Source organism: Mercenaria mercenaria, chromosome 17 (genome assembly GCF_021730395.1).
Source record: "Mercenaria mercenaria strain notata chromosome 17, MADL_Memer_1, whole genome shotgun sequence".
Taxonomy (NCBI): Eukaryota; Metazoa; Mollusca; class Bivalvia; order Venerida; family Veneridae; genus Mercenaria; species Mercenaria mercenaria.
The window spans coordinates 35,109,616-35,136,207 of NC_069377.1; the positions used below are offsets into that span (position 1 = coordinate 35,109,616).

At 34.9% G+C, this 26,592-nt stretch overlaps 1 protein-coding gene across 2 annotated transcripts; it reads right to left on the bottom strand.

Annotated features, from left to right (window-relative positions):
* Window positions 1-308: 308 nt before the first annotated feature.
* Window positions 309-26,592, bottom strand: LOC123537265 (uncharacterized). 2 transcript variants are annotated; one of them, XM_053527669.1, is made up of 6 exons: window positions 25,957-26,592; window positions 24,805-24,963; window positions 22,644-23,315; window positions 22,310-22,409; window positions 8,108-9,139; window positions 309-6,453 (listed from the first exon to the last, which is right to left on the bottom strand). In XM_053527669.1, the coding sequence occupies exons 1-6, from the start codon at window positions 26,506-26,508 to the stop codon at window positions 5,978-5,980; spliced, it is 2,991 nt and encodes a 996-aa protein (XP_053383644.1). In that variant the 5' UTR covers window positions 26,509-26,592; the 3' UTR covers window positions 309-5,977. The 2 variants fall into 2 exon arrangements, with proteins under 2 accessions (XP_053383644.1, XP_053383643.1); XM_053527668.1 differs by having other exon boundaries at window positions 22,632-23,315.

Consider the following 26,592-nt stretch of genomic DNA (forward strand, 5'->3'; position numbering starts at 1 on the left):
TGCAAAACTTGTTTTCTCTGACCTCAACACTCATAACCTCGAAATATTCACCATGCACCTGTGAATCAAATAATCTTAATAATATGTAACATTTACTAGGATTTAAAGAAGGAATATTAAAGTTAAAACAAAATATGCGAAAAAAACAATTAGAAACACTACATTATCATATGTACTCTGTTCATCATTGTCCAGGAATAAGAAATTAGCATCAGTCAAATATCTTAATTATTAACTTTAAATTTATTCCTTAACCATTATGTAAATTTAAAAATATTTTTTGTGCGTTTATAAGGTTATAAACAAATCATGCTAGCGAATTTGTGCTAAGTCTTGTTTATTTTCTGTTCCTTTGCGATCATTGAGAAATTTAATATTATAAAAGAATTCCGCTAACAGGTGCTAGCGTGAATGATGTCGCACATTACAGTTTATTTCTTATAAACAGACTCAATCAAACCTCTAATCAACCTAGTAGGTTATTGTTTTGCTTGGTTGCATTTATACTTCCAATGTATCTGCACACATATTTTACTATTAATTTGGAGTATCGTAAATAAAAAAAGTTTAAAGAGATTTTCGAATATTCATGTTTTATTTGTGAATGAAGCCAGGCATGTATATGAAGTGGTGGGGATTTATATGTGTGTGTGAGTGTATGTGTGTGGGGGTGGGGGAGGGGAGCTTTTTCATAATGTAGCTCCTAGATTTTGGCTTTAAAATAGTATTGTCACATAAAAATGGAAATAAAGAGAAACACCGTGTTCACTAGTATATATAGTAAGCACTTTTAATTTTATATGAATAGACTGAAGTAGTTTATCGTAGCTGGAACAAATCATTGTGATCTTGTATTTTTTAAACAATTTCAGAAAAAAATATAGATATGCAAAAGTAAATCATATTAAAACAGACATTATTATTATTATTATTATTATTATTATTGTTGTTGTTATTATTATTATTGTTACCATTATCATTATCATTATTGTTACTAGTATATGATTACTCTTTAATACTTGATATTATTAGCTTTTAATTAAGCATACGTAAGTAAAATGATGGCACGACTAACTTGCATATATCAAACACAACCTATCATTCGAGAGTATAAAAGACATTAACTTTCAGATACAAATATTCCAAAATCTGAGAGAAGGAGGAATACTGCAAATATGCAAAGTAAAATATTTACATCACGCCGAAATAAAAATCAAGAAGTATAGTTTTGAGAACAAACAGAACAAACACAAATTTTAAATATTTTGTATTTTGTATACTTCCATGATGACAAACAAATATAGAGTACGGTTGAATAGGTAATTTTAGGAAGTATGTCAATATGCTATTCATTTTAAATTATTTAGATATTTTACAAGTGGGTGACATACTATGATCGTAAACATAAAGTTTAACATATAATAAATTCAAAACTGTTTAATCATCAAAATATCCACATATTTGCTGCGAGTTAATATGATATTTTATTTCATATTCTTCCCATTTTAAGATCATGTTATAAATGTGTAACAAGTTACCAGGTGACATATAGGTCCATTGGGCCGGATGTTGATCATTTATTGTAATATGTATGTACTGTATATAACACATGTCACGTTAATAAACAATTTACTTACTTACTTACTTACTTACTTACATAAACAAAACGGTTGTCAATTTATAAAACATATATATATTTATCTGGATGGCAGGAAACCTGTAGTCTAAATTGGAATTTTCTTTATTAAGTTTCAACACCACTGTCTTTCAAATTTATAATCGATGACTAATATTGGAATAGTAAGTATATTTCTTATACATGGAATAAACAGTATTTGCACATGTAAGACTGATATGTTATGCTTTCACAGACTAATGTTTTATGACACAGTCAAACTAGCAGATACGTTCCAATATGTCTGCATATACGAATACAAGAAAGCACCTATGTTTGTGAAATAATGTTTTTATTCCAGTATTGTAGTGTTCAGAAACGTCCATCACAACACAAAGATCTTAGTACAACAGTTTTACAAAAAAATCATGACAAAACTGACGCCTCGCGTTTAGGAGACGAGAACATTACAGGATGAACATGATTATCATCAACTTGTGTATAAAATTAATGGCATATTGCCTTGTGCAGTTTTTCGACTTTTAAAAATTCTCGGAAGAAGTCAGCTTTCGGGAATAAAGAATCATTGCAGGATTTACCCCTTACCCTAAACATGTACGTTTTCCTAGAAAACCCCCGTTTGTACATGAATAAACAGCTATATGCGCATTCATACTTCACTGACAACAAAAATAGGTCGACAATGACACCTATTTTATTTGTTGATTGTAAAAAAAATTACATAACGCTAAGACATAAATGCTTAATAAATGGCAAAATGAGGCCTGACATGCAGAAATTTACAGATACAATAAAATGCAATCTATGACAATACCAGACGAGGTAATAAATCTACAAATTCAAATTTTCAATTATCATAAGTTATTTTATAACCAAATTTAGTAACCGTTGTTTTTAATAGTATTTTTATCATATTATCCTAAAATCTTTTAGTTTTGCCTTATATAAACAGCAATTCATAAAATACGGTATTGCATGTAACCATAAAATGGTCTGTCACTAGTTGTAATGCAGACGAGGATATCCGGTTACGGCGGTAATGCGGCTCTTATTCTCCTATCTAGAACAGTTACCTTTATACGGAACAAAGTACAAACGATACATTCACACCAATGATGATTTGGATAGTATAGGAAAGCATTTCCATGAATACAATATGTAAAATGTAATGATATAAAATATCTTTCGAACAAATAAATTTTATGAACGGAATACATAGTGTGTAAAAACATGTGTACGTTTGTGATATAAAGTTCCCATAAATATTAATATTGCAACTAAGCTATCATCACTTTTATGTTTTTAAGACGAGAACATTAAATGATAGGACTTCAAAATCTTATGCCACTGCATTGTGTCTCATTTACTATGACTTAAATCATACTTTCTTTAATACACATATCAAGCGAACAATTGTCTTCACAATCAGTGAAAAAATAATTTTGCAACACATGAGAAAACCACTTTTCTGTTTTTAGTAACGACGAATTTGACCTTGCCCTAAGTAAGCCAATATATATCTAAAACCACGGCCTCTGTGCAAGTTTCCTAAATTCCAAGTCTGGATGCCATACCCCCTTCCTTACTAAAGATATTGAAATATAATCAGCTCTTTTCAGTAACAGTGACTATGACCTTGACCCCAGTGACAAAAAAAAAATACGCATCAGGTTCTAAGAAAGCTATTGTCACAATATCCCATAGCTAAAATGAAGCTTAAAATTACATTAAATTTGCAGACAAATGACCTTTATAGTAAGCATTAGATAAATATAAACGACAATAAATCTCGCTGTTCTTTTTTTTTTCAAGCAATCTGTCTGAAACTTGCAATATCGACCTTCCCTGGAGCATTAAACATTTCTACCATGTGTTATTGAAATATATTAAAACATGTCTGAGGTATGACTCTAGACGGACAGAAAATGGAGTTTACGATTTTTTTTCAAGCAAAATGTAAGCGCCTTTGAACCTGTCTATCATTAAAAGGGTGTCACATACATTTGATGTAAGTACAAAGAACCTTAAATCTTGTCTTTCTCAAGCAATCAAACTTTGACTTGCAGGGTCGCATTTTTATATAGCAGTTAATATTTCTACAATGTTTAATTGAAATCCTTCAAACCAATTCTGAAATATGACACCGGACGGACAAAAATCGAATAAAAACACTATAATATGTACTATATAAAATATATTATTGCAAAGGGTGACAAATCTTGTATTCCTCAACCGACCTTGCAAGGCCCTATTGCCCTATAGCAGTAAACATTTCTACCATGTTTTATTTAATCAATTCCAACCATGTCTGAGATATAACTCCGTATATCTTGTCTTACTCATGCAATCTGACCGAAACTTGAAGGGTGGCATTTCCCAATAGCAGTTAACTTTCCTGAAATGTTTTATTTAGATAATCCGCACAAAGTCATAGATATGGTTTGGGACGGAAGAACGGAGGACAACGCCAAAGCTATATCCCTCCTCCTTCGTGGAGGTTATATAACAAAATTAATGTTTGTACGTCACTGTTATAACGTCATAGCGTCAAACATTATAGCGGCGCGCTGCAAAAGCAAACAAAACAAAATAGGTGAATACTTGGTGAATGATAAGGATGTAGATAATGATCCATGAAATTGTTTTAGAAGTAAAACGATATATCTCTAACAGCGATTGTTTCACCCTGAATAAAACAATTGTTTGTCATTCAGAAGTACCCTCCTGATTTAAATTTTTGTTATCTGATCTGTTCCCCTTACAATGATTTAACTTTTTGGATGTATGATTTCTTAAGGTAGTTCTGCACGTTTGATAAACAGAAAGTAATAGCGTAACGTCAGTTATCCAGACGTAGAAAAAGCTTGGATTCGGCGTACGGAAGTGAACATGAATCATTATATGAGCCGCGCCATGGGAAAACCAACATAGTGCGTTTGCGACCAGTACGGACCCAGACAAGCTTGCGCATCCGCGAGGTCTGGTCAGGATCCATGCTGTTAGCTAACGGTTTATCTGATTGCAATAGGCTTTTAAAGCGAACAGTATGAATCCTGATCAGACTGCGCAGATGCGCAGGCTTGTCTTGATTCATTCTGGTCGCAGACGCACTATGCTGGTTTTCTCATGGCGTGGCAAATATGAATTTATAGCAACGGGTGGATGAATTTATTACATCGGCAACGTTACTATCTTTTTTAAAATTAAAATGATATATTAAATCATCTGAAACGTTAAATAATTCGGAAAAATGTCTCAAAATTAGCTTGAAATTCGCGGATCTCTAATCGTTGGCAAGTATGTAAAACAGAAGCACACGGACCGTTACATTTTTTTTCACCATATTATAGCGCTTCATTTAAGATTGTGAGAAGTTTCATTAAAATCTACATCGTAGAAAAAAGAAAAAATCTATTCGCGAAAATATTATGAAAAATGTGATTTTCCCATAGACTCCCTTATAAAACTGTGTGAGGTAATTGTTTTTCAAATCAGTCTAGCAAAACATCGAACACACGACCCTATTTTTTTTTTTTTTTTTTTTTTGTCGAAGTGCATTCTGAAGTTTTGAAAAAATCGGGATTTAATCATTTTCTACATTGTAGAAAAAAAATGATCCGAACGTGCAGAACTACCTTAAGTAAAATGTATTTGTCCAGACGTACGGAAATAAAAATTATTTTATGAATTAATCAAAACCTGTGAGTAAATTTATTACAATTGCACTGTTGCTATATTTCTACAGTCAAAATATGATCACGTTTAACAATTCAAAAAAATGTGACAGTCTTAAAATCGGCGTGAAATGTCCGGTTCACTTTAATCATGGCTAAATATCTCCATAATAATCACACGGACCTATACATTTTATTATAATCATGGCTAAATATCTCCATAATAAGCACACGGACCTGTACATTTTATTTTAGCCAATTATAGGCCATGTGTTTATTTACAACTGTGAAAAGTTTCATCAAAATCTACATTGTAAAAAAAAATTATGTTTGCAAAAATGTTATGAAAGTTATGATTTTCCCATAGACTCCCATTATAAAATATTGCGTGAGGTCCATTTTTTCAAATAAGTCTAGCAAAAAATGAAGCACACGACACTATCATTATTATTTGCTGAATTTTCTAGGTATATTCTGAAGTTTCGAAAAATCAGAGTTTAATCGAATTCTACATTGTAGAAAAAAATGCAGAACTACCTGAATATGGGTAATTCATGTCGATGTCATTTAATCTCTCAGTAAATTGTCTTGCAATTTGTAGATATATCATGTTACAGTATTGTTTATCGGGAACTTTTAACATTCATGTGCACAGAAATGGTTAATTCTAAACATCTGTTTGCATAGGACTAGTGCTGCGCTGAGACATATTGGGCGAGTTCGTCGAATCTGAGTTGAACTTTTTCATAGATAAAGGGCATCCTAAGCTCTTTAGAATATCACAGATTGGCGAGACAAACACTCTACTACCATCATGCAATCCGGCCTGGACCATTCCAATAGCTACAGAATCACCTCCTGTCCCTTCTTTCATTACTAAAGCACCAGAATCGCCAATCTGAGCGAAAGGTTTTCCTCCTATAGCCAGAATTTCAATTAAATTTTTCAGCCGGTATCCAAATCCTTCCCACTGACCTTCAAGCACTTGTTTTCGCCTTATGACAGATCCTTGTAAGCCGAAACTGCCTCTCGTAATTCCAGTAGCAATTCCAAATTTATATACCTCTGGTCTACCCTCCAGCTTGGCAGATACATCAAGTACATCTCCTGAATTGAATAGTAATGGATTTCTCTCATCGAATCCTGCAATACATGTGGGTTATGATATTAGGTATCACACATTGTGTGTCCGTGGCATAAGAGTGACAACTTATATTATTTAACGTATATGCATAAATAAACTTTTCACGCTAAATGTTAACGTCTCTGAACGTGTTTATCATGAAAAGGGTGTCCCATAAATATAATATAATATAATATAATATAATATAATATAATATAATATAATATAATAATATCAGACATTTTTCTATTTTCAAACAAAACAAGAATAGCAAATTAAAAAAGAATATCCACGTTTCAAGAACGCCACAAAGTTATCCCAACCAGATGAGTCTCAAATAAAGTCAATGATAACCAAACAACACGATCTGTTAAATATAAACATGCTCGTATCAAAAAAATAATAATGTAACGAAGCAGGGTTAATTATAACAGTTCCTTAATCTGTAATGTTGCATTCGGCTCAGTGGATTCAGCCAGACCTGAACCCCACAAGGCACTTGTGCCGATGTAATCCAGCCTGAAAAATACACGAGTGCAGAACGCGCTATTGCAGATCAAGATACTTCTTAAATGACCCTTTTGTTATAATTATATATACACATTCCTGTTTCTATATCTGCCAATATAAGCTATAAATTTAAAATACTGAAACCGGTTTGAAATGGTAAACGTTTTGCCACATGGAACGTCAAGACGCCCTCGTTTTGTCATATCTGACGTCATATCTGACGTCATAACTAAAAACAAGTAGTCCCATCACTGAATATTTTCCGTATTCAATGAGAGTTGATTTAGTTTTTGTTAGTGAAATACATGTTGTATTTCAGACAGAAATTCCGTGGATAAGTAATAGATGTATTCATCATCGTTGTTGGAAATTGATGTTTTTGGGTCACTGGGAACAACTGCTGGGTACAACGCAGCCAACGTTTTGGATTTCAAGCCATTTAATGACATATAGGTCACATTACCTACACGCCCTGCTCTACCCCCATGTCCAGAATATCGATCGTTTATTGAATTAATGCTTTCAAACTCGATTGAGGAATACTAATTGTAATGATGAATATTGAATAATAAGAGTGTGAATTACGAGTTGAAAGATCAAGATGAATTGATTACAATGAAGAATCAATGACGATTAATAATGATGATATTGAACAAAAAAACGATGATGAATAATGATGACGTTAAATTAATTAATTGATTAATTAATTAATTAACGAAAATGATGATGTTAATGATAATAATGATGATGGTGACGATGATGATGAATAATCGAGGACGACAACTAAACGACTATGTTGGACAAATTAATGAACAATGATAATGACGATGATAATGATGACAATGATGAATAAATGGATGATAATGAATTATAAAACAACGGGTCTGATCTGGCTTATTTTGCTGTGGCTAAGCCATTAAGCATACTTGTAAGGGAGATAGTATTATCTGACTTTTGATTTAATCACTCGCACTTGTAAATTTTGCGGACGAACAGAACTGGGTCGTGCATAAATATTTCTGGAGCATAGCAATAGATACGCATCTTGAAATTATTTCATTTTGATATAATGAGAATGGAAATTTTTGAAAGGTGTACAAACGTGTAAAATTCGTCTTTTACAAAATACATTTTATTGCAAACAAAATATATCTATTTACAAACCTGACTCCAAATAGTTGAAAGCATCCGGAAAGTCCCCTTTTAGTGGAAATTTTGCCTCTATTTTGAACATTGCAACGTCAACGCCTGTAGTTGAACTCTCTTCTTTAAACACAGCGGATACCACTTTTCCAAACTGTGTCGATGAAGTATAACAAACAGGGTGATAAACGCTTTTTTGTATTTCTAACTGTCCTCCGTTTTGAACTTTGCGCATTTCCTCACCAGACAATAGCACATGCGAGCAACTGATGCCACACAAGCCATGCAACGGATGCTCAACGAAACCACCAAGTGTTCCTCCAACAAGCTTCCCAAGACTGTTAGTATTATACGCATGAATTGCTAAACCCATTTTCATATGCTCGTGAGTATCATTTGGTCCACCAGTAAAAGTTTCAAAACCACCTTCCCATACATCTGTTGGAATTCCATCGAGTTGCTTTGGAAAGGCTTCTTCTTGTATTGGTATAAAACCTTTCACATCGACGTAGAGCACGATACATAACTCGTCGGAAATAACGCGAGAGGCAGTACCGTAACCTCTTGACCTCTTCAAACTGGGTGATATTATATTAAGATTACTGTGTGAATCTATCAAAGAGTCTGAATGGGTCGCTATGCATTTTCTTAGCTCACTTATTTCATTAGGCTGGTAGTCTTTGTCCAGAGTCTTTATAGATTCAGCCAGTACCTCCTGACTTTCCGAACTATACGTGTTGATTTTCCGTTGATGTATTATATAGTCTCTGACATCTATCCGTGCCCGTATCTGTGTTGTACATACAACAAAAATCACCTTCGCTTCACCATTTTTTTCATATTCCGAGTATTCATATGCTGCCCATGTATCGACAATATCTTTTGTTGACATTTTGATAAAAGCTGAGATTTTACTACATATTTTGGAGACAATGTTTGAATGTCGTCCTAATTTTGTACAAGCCGACTGCAATAGATGGTTGCTCGGCAATATTTCTTTGGCCAATAAATCCGTTTCAATATCCCCAGAAATGAAGGACATCCAGAGACCATCTGTTGTAAAAGACAATAATAAAAGATAACTAAAATTATGATATTTTATACAACATAAGGAAACAAGGACTACTGATAAATTTGTAAAACCAGGATACAAACATAATGAGACCATCCATTATTTATCATATATGTTTGATGAAAAACATGGTGTTTAAAATAGAATTTTACCAAAAATATATAATATAGATATTCCTTCAGGTATTAATATCCCAACTGAGATGATCGCTCAAAACAGAAACATGTTGGCAATGAATTTAGGACGATTCCTTTCTTCCTTTCAATAAGTACTTTATAACATGTATGGCCTCATGCTTTTACAGTTTGAATTGTTTAATTGTGTTTTATATATTTGTCCAAGATTAACTGTTATGGTAACTATATACTTTTATATATTTTTTGCTACTGATTTATCCTAGTTAAACTGTCTTGGATAATATGAAGCTTGAAGATCTACATATGTTCATTTTAAAAGAAGCTGCTTCAGAAATTCTTCTCAGATGATTCCTACAAAAATGGCTAGAACTTGGTTTTTTCCAGAGTAATGGAGAAAACTTTTTTGCACCATTGTAGATTTTAAGAAAGCTTTTGATCTTGTCGTTAGACATATTTTTTGGTAAGAGTTAATTAAATATGGAGTAAGAGGAACAATTTTATCTTATCTCGCTTCTATTTGGTATGTACTTAATTAAATGATATTAAAGAAACTTTCTTCCTAAAAAAGGGCTGAAGGCTACTACCATCCATAAACAAGCTCAACCAAACCCAGCCTGCAACATATTCGTTTATGTCGTGTTAGGCGACCTGTGGTTTTCCTTTTCTTTTCTTTTTTTTCTTTTGGTATTTTTGAAATTGGTATAAACTTTGCCTTTTGTTGTTTGCCGACGACATTATTTTGTCACAAAACTAACCAAAGTTCTCTAAAGGTCTTTAGCAGTGTTTATGATATTAAACACAATATGGCAAAGGTGTTGTTTGTGAAAAAAGCATCAAAATTTATATAAGATTACTTTAAGGTATTCCAAATCCTAAAATAGTCCTGTCTGACCTGGAACTTCCTTTTAAATTGATTTAGAAATGGAGGTAAAATGCACCAAAAAGGTTTTTTCTTTAAATAGAAATGCATTTATATGGTAATGTTTTATATGACCTAAAGATGGATAACATATTACTAACATGGACCCACAACCATTTGGTACTGACAAATATAAATAATTTTGACCAACAATTCTCAAAATTCGCAAAATACGTACATAAAACGGACGTAATCTGATAATTACTGTAAATTTAATACTTAAATGAATGTGATAAATGTTTTCATGAAGACAGCAAAACGAAATGTCCGGTGTCTTTTAAGAAGACTTAATTTGTAAACTAATCGATTAATATTGGCTTTGATTATTTTTTATCTAAATCCATTTGCCACGTTTTCCAAATGTTCTATTTTGTCTGTAGTTTATTCATCTTTAGCATTTTTTATATGTAATTATTTGTATGAAGGTACCGGTGTTGCCAGTTCAATACGAAGGTCATCGGTTCAAGCCGTACAATAGGTCAACCTATCATACGACCTCAGTGCTCTTTTCAAGAAAGTGGCAAAAGATATATTCTAAAAATTGAAATCTGAAAACTTCCGTCTGAATCAACCTTTAAAAAACCCTAGGGACCCTCTCTTTTTAAATGTGAATAAATCTGCCTAAATATATCCATAACTATAATCTAACTATCTGCACCCAAAGTACAGTAATAGCACTGTAAAATTTATGTGAGAATGAGAGTAGTACGGAACAGAAATGCAGACTACCATTTGAAACTCAAATATGTATGTATATTTTAACTTGTTTTATGAAATACTCTCAATATGTAATTTGTTTTTCTTTATATTTTTGAATACTAGAATGCATTATGTTAAATTTTGTTTACTTAAGTGATACGATATTCATACTTGAAAATAAATTCATCCTATAAATGAGATTTCTTTCACAATTTTCCTCCTTTTAGAATCTTACCTACTTCATTTATCTGTGTCTTATATATCAATTGTGGATAAAATGAGACAAGAAGACAAGAAGAATTATTGATTACGGTCATAAATTCATAAATTAACTATTTGGAAACCATTTTCAGAAATATTTTATTAAAATAAATGAAATATAAGTATCCTTTTGATGCCTTATTTTAGGCTAATTTAGATTATCGAACCGCGTGTTTCCGTCTTTATTTGGATTCAGCACTCTTCAAAACATTTTTATACAAAGTTTCGTGCTTTCTCACAAAAGGGGACATTTTTCCTTGTAACCTTTAGCTATAGATGTTTTAGCAGAATAGTGTAATAGATGGAAACTTACTGTAAATAGAAACGGGAAAAATCCCACTTGTCAAAGTGTCTAATATAATGGTCCCACTTTGAAATAGTAAACAAATTTAAATACCTTGGTGTATGTTTTACGTCTGGTCGGGCGTTCAATGAAACTGCAAAACTTTATATGGACATTTCCTAAAGGGAATTTCTCAAATATATAAGTATCTGTATAAATTCACGACTATCCCTCCAAGACATATGCTTGAGCTCTTTGACAAGTAAATTCTGCCTATATTAAACTACTCGTCTGAGAACGTCACACCGTCTAATGTCGCCCCGCCGAATGCTGCCAAGCCGAACGTTGCCCCACCGAACGTCACCACGCCGAACGTCGCCCCGCCTAATGTTGCCCCGACAAACGTTGTCGTTTCGCCTTCCGGAAAGACATGATTGTATTAATAAGGTTGGTGATAAAAGATGGTAATAGTTATGAATAGTTATTATATATTTGTCAGTCCCAACCAAATATTATTAGTCTAGAGGTGATTGCTCACGCTTACCCGCACATCCAAACCCTGACCCCTACACACTCCCAACCTTCAATCCATCAGTGAGTCTATCAGTGAAAGGATGTGTCACGAGGTGTAACTTTAAAATAAGAAGCTATTTCATGACATATGGATACAGGGCAATATGCGTGCGTCCGTAGGTCCTTCAGTCCGTCTGTTCGTCAGATACATTGGAAAACAATTTATGCTTGCCTGTGAGATTGATCAAAACGAGCAAGCATAAGATCCCTATGTGAAAGGCCAATGTCATACTTGGCTGAGGGGTTTGAGCAAGGGTCATGCTCCGAGAATACATCTAACTTAGGTAAGCATATAGTACGACAATATGCAAATGTACGACAACAAATATTAGATGGGCGGACGGGCGCACACACGCATATTGCCCTTTTTCTTTCTATGTGTTAAAAAAAATCCTGCAATTTAAAAGTATCACATGAGGGTAAACGTGAGCGTGAGCAATTTCTACTGTTCATAAGGGACTAACAAATATAACTATTATTCCTTTAGCGCCATAACGACGTTTAGCGGGGCGCCATAAAGACATTCGTCGGGGTGCCATAACGGGGTGCCATAACGACGTTTGTCGTTCTGTCGCTGCGACAGAACGAAACAATGGCATTAATCACCTACCATATAAAAGAATACATTTAACGTTTTATAAATGATTGTTAGGGGTCAAAGTTTGCAGTCAGAACAATTTCGTTTTTGGAGAAATGGGTCGGCTCCCATTGTTTATATAAAATCAGATACATATAAATAAATTTTGCTTAAATCTATGTCACTGCAATGGCTCCACTTTTTTCAATTCAATTTAATTGTTCTTACAATTCAAACTGCAGTTCCGCGAATTTTGTCACAGTATGTATACTTAAAGGGTGTGTAAAATGTTCGTTCCTATTTTCACCACAGGCTTCATTTTCAAATGAGCAGGCAAGTGCCGCTGTAATTTAAACATTCAAACAAGAACGCATATCAGTTTTAGAAAATTGAATAAAAATAGTACAATTTCCCGACAAACTAGATTCTTTGTCTATAAAACATATATATTTTGAAATCACTCAATTTCGAAAAGACAAATATTTTCACTGCTCCCATCCACTTGATTATACAGTTTACATGACTGTACTGGTCACTTTTATAAATCCATGGTTCTGACTAAAGTAGCTTATAGGTATGTTCAACAGAAAATGAAAACGTTCAATTAATATTAGTTACGAAATGGAAAAGCTAGTCTGTAAAATATTCAACAACTTGATTTTATCCGAAATGGCATTATCCAAACTTGACGGTCTACATGCCAAATTGCATTTGATGACATTCTTGTATAATAAACAGGTTTTACAGTAACAATGCAATACGTGCAACAAAATCCATTTGACACTGTTTAGTTAATTAGGGTAACAAATTAAATAGGAACGAATTTACTACACACCCTTTATATTTAGTCCTGTTATTTAAGCCTATTGGTTTTTACTTACAGGTTAATACTGCATGTGTTTAATATAATTATCCCTTTTAATTTGAAGTGTTTTTAATGGCTATCAGAATTTATTCTCAAGTTCAACTGAAGTAAAATTTTAATATTGACAAAGAGACTGATCAAAGATTACACTATTTAAAACAGCGTGTTTCATTATTCATTTTCATAAACGTGTGCATGCATATATGCCGTTAGTCGTGTCCAAACAGTAAGAAACAAACAAAACCTTTAATACATAGTATGAACCAAAATTTAACTGTGGCGGTCATTGTCTAAGTTTTAATACTTGTGACAGCATACTAATCTCCGCTCTAATATTGTCAGTCATCTTCATTTTATATCTACATTATAGTTAATTATAGGCAATGATGTCAAACAGAGGAAAAGGACTACCTCCAGTCTATACGAATCTTGCTATATACTTATGACTACTTGAATGCTTATGCTACTTTTCTGATTTAATTTGCGAAAGTAATTATAAAATGGTTCTTTGATCTGCATAAAAATTCATTCTAACTTTATGGGAACAGAAGGCAGAGAATTTAAAAATTCCATACATTTTTGTTGATACCAATGCAAAAACAAAATAATGTTAAAAATACAATTTTGAGAAAGGTTGGGGATGAGTACAGCGAATGTATTGCATATTATTAGCACTTCATCAGGAAAATGGATTCAAGCATTTTACACAACGATTATTCGTCCGTATGAATCTTTAGTTCTACAAACACCATAAATAAAACGGTAGAAAGTCGGCAGTTAGTAGATGCAGCAGTTGCAGCAGTTACAGAAGTTAACTGTCACAGCTGCCAGTTTTTGCAGCAATTAACTGTCAGCATTTACAGCAGTTAAACATTGCGAATGTATGAAATGTCACTAGGAATATCAAATCATAAAAATATTAAAGCCGTTTGTAGAACTGTGACATCTACACACAGTTCAAGTAATAGCTACGGGCCAGTGTGAAGTGTGCATTGGAGTAGTAACAGCTGTCTGGCTGCTATTTCTGTTTGGTTATAATATCAGTATCAACATTATTACTTTTATTACTTTCGCAACAACAAACACTAACAATCGTATTTACAGAAGAATCCATGTTACTACTGTAATTGGCAACGTTAAGGAGAGTTCGAAGATGCATAGGTCCATATATATCTGGATTGCTCATGTTAGAAATATTATACACGATAACCATATTTTAACATATCCAAACAATATGCAGAGTATATACACCGCCAGAAGAACTACCCGAGTGTAGTCCGAGTGAATTGTACACGCAGCGTGTAACCGACTCGTGTTGTTGGGATATACTAAAACAAGGTTATCAGTAATACGTTTCAAAGAATATAATTTCGTAAAAAAAAACAACACAACAGCTGCAGCGACATATTTTCCGGCCAGTTTTCTTAAATGGAGTTTGATATTTTGCTGCAGGTTTTTATTGTTCATTTTGACCTGTATTCAAATTACATTACTTTCACTGCTACGTGTGAATGCATATAATATCACATTTGAAGGCTAGATGCTGTAAATATACACTTTATGAAGAAGAAAAAAACAATAGATAAAATACAGGTACTCTTGAAGAGTGAAAAGATGCTATTTTTGAGTTTCATTGCATGTTTTCAGTGCAGTTGCAACCGTTATTTTCTACCAAATCAACCTTTACCTCGTCTGAGTAGATTTTAATTTTTCAAAGATTCCTTTTTCAGTCTCAATTTCATTTTGAATTTTCAAATTACCCGTATGCATGAAAAAGTAATCTTTTAGTTAATAGCTCTTGTTTCATTGCATTTTCAGTAATTCATGTCGGGACATAATTACAATTTATCAGTAAATAACCGTCTCGAAAAAAAAACTCTTATTAAAACCAATTTTACTAGTACATGGAAATCATTCTAGTATAAACTTTTCGATTTCAAATCTCATCTGCAAACATTTTGCATCCACAAATTTGAAACCAGCTTTAGAGGAAACCAGACTATTCCAAGGACGACCAGGCAATCTACTGCTGGAGGCAAAAAGCGTTTTCAAACTTTCTTAACCAAACACACCAGTCAACCCTTGCTCGGAAACCAGACTCTTCCCAGGACGGCCACCACCTAGGCGTGGTGGGCGTCCATCCTGTCTACAACGGCCGCCTCGTGGCACCCACGTTTCTTCTTTGACGCACGCCCACTCGTTGGATTCATTGTCGTACATTTTCTTATTCTTTTTAGCTCTCTTTTCTTCTATTGTTATGATAGATAACTACTTGAATATTAATGAGTGTAATATTCATGTTTGAACTTTTTTTTAAATTTTAAACAAAGGTGGATTTTACCGGTCCCGGACTTTTATACATCTTTTCCAAATTAAGCCAGATAAAAAGGTTTTCCACAGCATGTAAATAACTCTATATGTAGCCGTCTAAGCTTTCCCACCCGTAGAGCAAAGAAATGAACCAAAATTTGCAATTTGCCGCTATTAAAGGCGTCACGTGGTTTAAAAACACCATAAATAATGCTGCTTTTACGGTACTTTAATACTGTTATCGTTGGTAGAATCGAAAAAGAAACGTATGTGTGTATATTGTAAAACAAGATGTTTTAAACTACATATATGCACAATCCTGAAAAGTAAAGAGTTCTTTCGCAAAATTTAAGTTTCAATCATGCTCGCTTGCACAGGATAAGAAGGACTTGCAACCAGATAATAGATGCATGACTTCATGATCTTAACGGACCAGTTAACATTGCAACATGTAATGCAAGTACGGGGACCTAAGACATAAACGCAGTTGTAAATAAAATGTATAAATATTCAGCACCATGCATGAACATATACATGGATAATGTAATGAAAGTTCTGAAGATATTATAGACAGTAACCAAACCGAGATACTGGAATCTCTGGTCTGTTATAAGTAATTTCATTAAAGAATGTTTTGAAACTGGTCAATAGGAGAACGGGATATTCTTTTTATCTTTAAACATATCTAGGCTCATGTAAAGCTTTATAAGTCACAACGAATGGAACTGTAATGAGATGTATGCAATGACATTGCAGAAGTCAGAGTAACAAGAGAACGCTACTAAGGGTAAGATAAAGCAGAACAGGGACGTATCAGTTATACAACTGCACTAATAAAAGATACTTGTTTAGCATGGTAAGGCGACGGAAGTACCTACCAGTAATCTCAAATGGAGGAATGGAGGAAACAACTTTTATCCGGTCTAACCACGGCAAGTGATATATTTACATGTAACTCTTGAGCAATTAGGGTCATTCAATAGTGGGCAGAACAGCGCTCGGCGTAAAAAGTACATATTTTAAATCTAAAATATGATTTAACATTAACTTACCGTATTTCTTTATCATCAAATTGAGTATTCAATCATATTTTTACCATATTTCTAGTCACATGATGACATAATAAGTGGGAGCTAAAATAGTACCAGTAAAACTGACGCGGTTCATGTGGAGTATTAGTACATACACCTTTCTATTTCCCGTTAAGTTGCACTGGTACCGGAAATGTCAATATTTTTCTATACACTGACGCCTGAATTTCATATCGGGTGCGTGACGTAATTCAGTTTTTGTTCTTGCACTATTTTTTTCTATTTAGTGCAGTATTGTCAATCCTATTCAGGCTATTGAACAAATTTATGATATTTACATTATATTTATACGTGTAGATGTGTATGTAATAAAAAGGTTATTATCTTTGCATCGGGAAATATGCACTCGTTCTTCAGCGGAAGAATATTGCGCAATATTTCCGCTGAGAACTCGTGCATATTTCCCGATACAAAGCTAATAACCTATAATTATTAAACCAACTCTCGGCGTACGCCATATTAAACTGCAGTTGTAATTTTGAAGTATTTATGCATTAAAGTGAAGTTTAAGAGATACCTAACACACGAAAGAAGTTAGATTGATTAACGTAATTTATTACGTATAATTATAAACATGCACATAAATCACCCCTCCATGTATTCTTCACCTATATATTATTTAATAAATAAACACATTTTATACAACAATAAGCTTAAGGAATTCATTTGAAGATAATTTGTCGCAAACATGTGTGTCTAACTGCATAAAATCAATTACTGATAATAGTTGATGATATATTTCAATTATTCTATTCACATTCTATAATCATATATATCAATAACTTGAACGGCAAAAGCTACAGAAAAGTACGGTAGCACAGAGGTGACATCCGCAACACTTTATTTATATTGCGGCCACAACTTAGTAAATTGTGGCCACAAGTTAGTAAATTTTGGCCACAACTTAGTAAATCGTGGCCTCAACTTAGTAAATCGTGGCCACAATTTAGTAACTGGTGGTCACAATTTAGTGACCACGACTTATTAGCCAATCGAAACGATAAATAGATGGATAGACGGAAGGACAGATGAATAGATTGGATGGTACCTACGTACTTAGCTACTAATTTATTTGTCTGTACTTCCGTCCGTCTATCTTCCTTTCCTGTATCACACTTTGCAGTGATGTAGACATTTGTGTGCGTCCATTTCGTATGGTTGCTGATTTCTTCCATTTTGCGTTATCTGCGCTAATTATCGTGTTTTCGCCCCGCGCCCCAGACATACCAGTTACTAAATCTCTTTGGCGGGGTTTCGACCTACTTTCTCGACATTTGAACTTGTTAATTCTCGTGTTTTCTCTCGACGTGGCCGCGAGACGAAAATATAATTTAATAGGGCTAAAACGCGGAATGACAGAATTAGCCAATCGAAACGAATATGTTTTTTCTTCGCTGCTGTATAGGAGTGCAAAATAGGAGCGCACAAAAGTGTCTACGTACAAGCAAATGTTAAACAGGAATAAAAAGTAGATAGATGGATGGATCGACGGAGGGACGGACCGATGGACCGATGGATTGGATGGTACCTACCTATCTACCTATTTATTTGTCTTTCTGTCCGTCTATCTATCTTCCATTCCTGTCTATCCCGTTGCAGGGACGTAGACACATTTATGCACATCCATTTTTTAAGGATGCTAAATTCTGCCAATTGTATTTTCAGCCCGCGGGCCCGTCGAGCGAAAACACGAGAATTAGCAAGTTAAAATGTCGAGAACGCATGCCGAAACCCCACAAGGGCGATTTAGTAACTGGTATGTCTGGGGCGCGGTACAAACATACGATACAGTGAATTCGCGATGCTACGAGTCGCAATTTAACGAAACACCTGTATACTACGAAAAGGTGTTGTGGCCCTGGCTGCTTTCCTTCTTATTTCAATGAAACAACGTCGCGGTTTTACGAAAATGCAATTTTACGAAAAATGCGCTCCTGCGAATGTATTGTTATGCCCTTAAAGCCTGTTTTCAACTTGTTTTAGTTGCAATTTTACGAATACCTGTATCGTACCTATACCTCTAAATTTTCACACCTTCCATAACGGCGTGAAAACACTTTAGTGTGCAAAGTGTCACTATCATTTAGCTGGGCGTAAACAGTAATTAAAGTATGAAAACCTAGTAATTGAATTCGAAACACATACGCTGTACACTATGACACAACTTAGTGGTTAACTTTTTCTCCTATAACTATCAGATCTGATGGCATACCAGTCACACTTGCTTCGATATCTATACGTCTCAAACAATCACTGCATAAAGAAAATGTAAAAAAAAATTAAGTCCTGATCGTCTGTATGTTGTCGTTTTATTATTCCGAAACAGTAAAGGGTACACGTAGTTGAGGTAATCGAAATAAGTAATTGCGATTTTTGCTCTCGTGCAACAATGTACCATGTATATGTTTTATGTACAGTGAATTAAAAAGTGAAGAAAAAAAAAACAAACCCGTTTTACATTCTAGATACCATCTGAATTCAGATTCGAATAAGATTTGTAGTAAACACAGGTGTTCATATAAAATTGGTATACATGTACTCCGATACGAAAATCACATGTTTAAATATCACGGGTTACGACGTGTAGATATAAAGGTGCTGTATAGCGAAATTTCCTATGCTACGCCCGAACGAAAATGCAGGCCGAAACCCCACAAGGGCGATTTAGTAACTGGTATGTCTGGGGCGCGGTGCAAAAATACGATACATGTAATTAGCACTGCTTAAACGTTTAATAACGAGTTTTCGCCTGGTGACCGCGCCCAGCGAAAACACGTGAAATTTACAAGTTAAAATGGTGGGTGTTCGGGGTGATAACTCGCTATTTAGTGGGGGCAAGGAGCGGAAACATGATGTTGAACAAGATCGCGGAGTGAAATGTGGTAACTGGATGTCGGGGCGCGGTTCGGAAATACTACGTTTAAGCAGCGCTAATTATCGTGTTTTCGCTCCCCACCCCTGACATAGCAGCTACTAATTCTCACCCCGTGACCCCGGTAATTATCGTGCTTTCGCTCCGCTTCCCCCATTCAATAGAGAGTTTTCAGCCTGCGTCCCCGCATTTAAATCGTTAAATCTCGTGTTTTCGCTCGAAAGGGTCGCAGGGAGATAACGCAAAATGGCAGAAATCAGCAACCATACGAAATGGACGCATAAAATATCTACGTCACTGCAAAGGGTAAGACAGGAATGGAAGACAGATAGACGGCTGGAGATGCTGACAAATAAATAAGTAGATAGGTACGTAGGTACCATCCAATCTATTCATCTGTCCGTCCGTCTATCCATCTATTTGTAGTTTCGGCTGGCTGATATAAGTCGTGGTCACGAGTTATTATATTGTGGCCACAACTTACCGAATTGTGGCCACAATTTACTAAATTGAGGCCACTATTTACTAAGTTGTGGCCACAAGTTACTGTGGCCACAAGTTACTAAATTGTGACCACGATTTACTAAGTTGTGGCCACAATATAAATAAAGTGTTGCAGATGTCACCTCTGTGCCACCGTAGAAAAGTGAAGTACAATGAGTCCGTATATAATGCCATGGTAAGGGTTTATAGTCTATGTAAGTATAAAGGAATAATGTAATTAAAAAGAAAAATGGATGTTTTCCCAAAATTCCACCCGCAAGCTACTTTCTGATACCTGTTTTACCAGAAAATCTGTTTTAATGAGAGTAGAACACAAAACTGAACGGGTTTTAGGCTTTTAACCTTGCCCTGCTCTACAGTGGTCACGTGACCATACCGGAAATAAACCGCATTTGAATAAAAAAAAATGCATGGTTACACCAAAACGAAATGAGACTCACAAGAAATGATATCTTGAATATATATAAAGAAATTTTCAGAAAAACGTGAAATACGCCGAGCGTTGAAATACGCCGGGAGTTTTCCTGCCTATTCTATAATGCGAACTATCAATTATCTCTGAAACCAGTCTTGATGAAACTTCAATTCCTTTTTCCCCCGGAAATTTATGCACGTTAACGTTGATGTCATCATGAGCACGCACCTTCCATTTAGGTCACTCACAACATCAGGGGCGCGGTAACGTCACTAGACCAATGTAGTTACATAAAAATCGACTGCCGCCGAATCAGAATGCCAGGGAGATTTTATTGCCTTACAAGAAGCTGGCGGTGAATGCTCTCTTTCAATCCTTTAGTAGCGAGATGGGTAAATGAATTTAAGAACTGCAGAATTACAAAGAAAGACCACCAGCGTGCTGAACGGAATATTAGTGCAACGGACACATACAATTTAGAAAAACTATTAAAACAGACAGGAGATTTACATGTGAAGAGATAGCCAAGGAAGTGCACAACATTAGTGTTGGCTCTGTTCATTCGATTTCATAGAACATAGTAAAAATGCGCAAGGTTTTCGTGCTGTGTGCGCCCCATTGTCTGACGTCAGAATAGACAGAGCGCCGCTTAGGAATCTCTACAAACTTGCTTCTGCGCTTTAATGTAGATGGAGGGAACTTTTTATCTAATTGAAGCAATAGATAAGACGTGGATAAGATCTAGTGAGCAGACAATCAGCAGAGTGGCATACTCCGAACTCTCCTAGGCCAGCAAAGTTTCATCGGCTTCAAGGAATAATCAAGCAACTGATGATATTCGCGTAGGATATTCGTAGAGTTCTGACAATTCACAAGGTTCCATTCGGTCAAAGCGTCAACAGTTCATACTACAAATAGAATATTAAAAAATGCTTGAGACCAGTAATGTGTTAAAAGCGTTAAAAACGCCCAGAACTTTTAAAACCGGGCCAATCATACTTCACGACAACGCAACCCCACACACCTCTCAGAGCGTGACGTCACTAATTGCGGATTATGAGTGGGAAACGCTTATTCATCCACCATACTCACATGGCATTAGCCTTTGTGACTACGACTTATTCCAGAGGCTAAAAGAGGGGAATTCGATTTGCTGACTTAAATGAGAATGGCACTGCCGTGGCCGAGTAGGTTAGGGTGTATGAGCGTAGTTGCCTAGCAACGGGAATAGAAGATCTGCCGAAAAAATGGAAGTCGGACATTGACCACAGGGGAAGTTACTTTGAAGGATTATGACAAGGTTTGAACAATAAGTATTGTAATTAAGAATTTATGCGAATGTTCGCATTATATATTGGCCCTCGTAATCTAGGTCGATACTACTAAAAGAAGAATGTCATCTTTAAATAAACGAACTATCACTATGTATGGCATCTAGTTCAAATGCATAAGCAAATGACGAACATACTCTTATCTCGACGGTTTTTTTCATCCAGCCATTTTGACGTTTTTATTTCGCTTAATACCGCGTTCCGTGTCGTATTTAGGCATCTTCTGCGCGTATGCAATGTCAAATGTGTACAATACCATAAAGGAATCATAATAAAGCTTTGTGAAAATATAGCAGAGGTTTCTACATGATTACCTTGAGCATCTATAATTTGGTATATCTGGCTCTTGTAAGATTGACGAATAATGTCCAGAACCCATTCATCACAGTACGGTATCATATGCATCCCATGTCGCTGAAAAGAATGGCAACATGGTAATTTCTAGAAATAAATATGGGTCGTGAGAATACATTATTAACTATAATTTAACAATTTTGTATTGACAAAACCAATCATATTTGCCATTTAAATGTGTATGAGACACTCAAATAACGGTTAAAAGCAATAACTCATAATTAATTACAGACAACAAATTCTAGACTGTACATTACTATTAAAGACAGAAAAGGTAATAACCATTTTTGTTACCAATTTTAAAAATATTATCATCAATTCACGTGTTGAAGCTGTTGTTCCCATCAATTCAAGTGTGGACTCTATTCTTTCAGTTACTCTTTCCATCAATCCACGTGTTGAATCTGTTGTTTCAGTAGCTCTTCCCATCAATTCACGTGTTAAAACTGTTGTTTCAGTAGCTCTACCCATCAATTCACGTGTTGAATCTGTTGTTTCAGTAGCTCTTCCCATCAATTCACGTGTTGAATCTTTTGTTGCCGTAGCTCTTCCCATCAATTCACGTGTTAAAACTGTTGTTTCAGTAGCTCTTCCCATCAATTCACGTGTTAAAACTGTTGTTTCAGTAGCTCTTCCCATCAATTCACGTGTTGAAGCTGTTGTTTCAGTAGCTCTTCCCATCCGTTCATGTGTTGAAGCTATTGTTTCAGTAGTTCTTCCAATCGGTTCAAGTGTTGAAGCTATTGTTTCAGCAGTTCTTCCAATCGGTCCAAGTGCTGAAAGTTCTGTTGCAAAATGTATTCTTATCTGTTCAAGTGTTGGAGTTAATGCTTCAGTAGCTATTCCCGTCGGTAAAACTTCTAAAGGTTGTGTCAGTTCCTTAAATCTGTTAGTAACGTGGGTTACAGCACTTATCAATACATCAGACTCCTGGGGCGTAGTAATGATAAAGCTCTCTTGCTTCAACTGATGGCAAAAATACTTAAGATATTACGGCAATGATATTTTTAAAGAATACAAGATATTGTAACAGAGTTACCAACGAACCTCCCCTGCACACCCACTCCCACTCCCTCCCCCCTCCACCCCCGCCTAAGGATATTTTTCACAAAACATATAGTAAACCAAACAGCATCTTCTTCTAAGTATGGGGGTAGCATATTAGAAAAAGCTTGTAATTCATAACTATATATCATAGGTTTTTTTTCTTTTTGAAACCATTTTTAAATCTATACTTAGAGAATGCTTCAAAATTAATGTCGATACCTATAAAGGGTTAATGCGTTTTTATTATCAAACTGATGGTGAATAAAATGTAATGAATCATTTTAAAGGGAAGACATTAATAAACAAATGAAATGCAGGGCATTTACGTGGTACTAATAAAACTGGTGTTTAAAGTTTACACCTGTGAAAGCAGTCTAAGTGCAGAGCTGCACTGCATATCAACTTTATATATAGCAATCATAATAATGACGATTTAGCTATATTTAGCAATTAGTTATAACTCGAGCCTGGGTTTGCATTCTGAAAATCTACTATTGTTGATAGATTTTTATACCTATCAATTATCTTACTTTAAACATAGTTTCTATTTTTAAATTAGTGGGAAAACTGATGAAAAACACATGTATAGTACTTTATCAAATAAAAAGGAAATTATTTAATGTGCCAACAAAAAAGAGAGTTAACTTGGGTGCCTGTGATCTTGACCTTTTTCAGATAGTATGTTGTTTTGTAATTGTGAATATTTATGCCATGTTATTTTGATATACTTCCATGTATAAGAAAGTTACAGACCAGATTAAGAAAAAGTTTTATCTCCAAGTGTGACCTTGACCTTAAGCTACAGGCCTGGGTCTTACATGTGACAAATTGATATGTTAAGGTGAATTTATGGTCATTTTACTTGAATATCCATTCATGCAAAGTAAAATTATTAACAGGACAAAAATGACATAAGTATGGCTTTGACATCTTAGACAGATGTCTGGGGCTTGCGCTTGACACATTGTCTCATTAATAATCATTTGTGCCAAGTAATTTTAGATTAATGGCAGAGTCATGGACCCGACAGTCCTTGTTAACTTTTGACCTATAAGTATGACTTTGGCCTTAAAGCTAGGGATCTGGATCTTGCGCATGTCATGTCTTGTTATTATGGCGAACATTTGTGCTTAGTAAATTTTAAAATCCATTCATGGATGAATGAGTTATAGACAGGCCACGAATACTAACGGACTTAAAGACGGACGGATGAACGGAGGTCGGATAGACAGACAGACGGACATGGCCCGTTTATATGCCACCTTTCTTCTTAGGAAAAGGCGTTTTATGTAACAATTCGATACTGAGGCCGTTGGCTTAAAATGAAAATTACAGATTATTTTAGAAATAAAACATTTTCAAGCTAATTAATCATATGACTCTTAACTTGTCACGAATAATACCATACCTGTTTAAGTGAGCGGACTGCTTCTTGAGTATCATGCCTTGCTTTCAATTCTTTTTCATCCTCAAGAATTGCTATGATTTCATCAATACATTCAGCTAACTGAGAGTCTTCCATTTCCATAGCCGATGAATGGAATAATTCATTTCTTCTTTGTAGGGTCTGAAGACACAAAAATCGTCATTATGATCTTGTTTCTAACGATATACTAGTACAACAAGACTGTCAATACTGAAATGCTTGTTATGTTTGCTAACTAAAAAGTCAAACGTTATTTATGACAGTACACCGATGACCTGTTAAGCCGGTGGTGAGAACAATATTATTCATGACTGTAACCGTTACAAGAAATAATCTGGAAGTGACTCTAAAGACATACTGCAACATTCAGATTCATTTCATTTCTCAAAGCAAAAGACAAAAAAATACAGTAGAAATAACCGCGTTTATAGATCGCAGCCACCTAAAATCCCGATCAGTCTGGGGCGTGAACAAAGGACCAAGCCGTAAAACGAAAGTCTTGTTCGGACTGTGACACTTAAGTTAAAATCAGGCTATAAAACTAAGTCCTGATTAAGCTTTAAAATTAATAATGATCAGGCTGGGAACTAATCCTTGAACAGACTGTAAAACCAAGTTATGTTCAGAATATGGAACCTAAGCTCTGATCAGGCTATGAAACTGTCAAGTTCAGGATATGACACTGAAGTCATAATTAAGATGGGAAACTATATAGTTCTGTCTTAACTGTAAAAGCTGACGTTATTATCAGGCTGTGACACTTATCATGATTAGACTGTACAACTAGTCCTGAATAATTAGGCGTAAAACATACGTTTGTTTCCGGTATCCCGACCTACCCTATTTTTTTGGCCCGACCCTAAATGTTATGGAGATTTGTTTTTTCAACACAGCACTTTTTATACTTTAAACATGGCCAGTGGTGTTAGAAATCAACTTACTGATGTTCTAAAGCCATAATCCTCTTATTTGTAATCATTTTTGACACAAATATAATTTCCGAAAAGTCTCCCTTAATAAAAATAAATAAAAAAAAACCCTTTCCGACCTACATACCCTATTTGTTCGAGCATGTTAACGGAAACAAAGACATTGTTTTGTCTTAAAAAAGATAAACGAGTACAGTTTATGAACCTTTTTAAGTGTATCGCTCCGATTTAGTTTGTCCGAAAAATGCCTTGTGAGACTGACATTGTTGATAAACATTTGAAGTAACGCAGAGGCATCAAAATCGTCTGCCTTAGACTGGAAAGAATAACCCGGCAAATCAATGAAACATTTGGCAATCTCCCATGGATTTGAGCACCATTTCTGTGCATCTGTATTTCTCCAGTTTGGTCTAGGCGGTGTTGATCCATGATTGTTTAAAATTTCTTCCATAATAGCGTCACATATTCTACTAGGACATGGCTTTGTTTTTGTTGAGAGACAATTACAGATGTTCTGACGCCGTGGACACCTGTTTCTGCCGGAATCAGGATCCTTCTCACACTTATGTAATGGTTGCAGGTCTCTAACACAGCATTGGTTGCAGCTGAGTCCAGGTGTGTTGTTGACAGTATGCAGAATATGTTTGTGTTGTTGCTGAACCACATCATCAGCGAACCCTTTTATACCAGCTTTTAAATACAAATACGCCAGTCCACCTCTCACCCAGTTTCTGTATTTCTCTTCTTTATGATTCATTTCACAGTTATATTACTTCCTGTTATCAAACTTTCGTTTTCAGTTAATTTCTGTAAAATATGAAAGAAAACCTCTAAACCTATT

What these genes read in the sequence shown, in the direction of transcription:
- LOC123537265 (XM_053527668.1), bottom strand. Translation starts at nt 26,508, where the DNA reads ATGAATCATAAAGAAGAGAAATACAGAAACTGGGTGAGAGGTGGACTG. An exon ending in GGAGCGATACACTTAAAAAG is followed by an intron (nt 24,964 to 25,956) that starts GTTCATAAACTG and finishes TTGTGTCTTCAG; the next exon opens with ACCCTACAAAGAAGAAATGA. An exon ending in CCAAATTATAGATGCTCAAG is followed by an intron (nt 9,140 to 22,309) that starts GTAATCATGTAG and finishes CTTTTACAACAG; the next exon opens with ATGGTCTCTGGATGTCCTTC.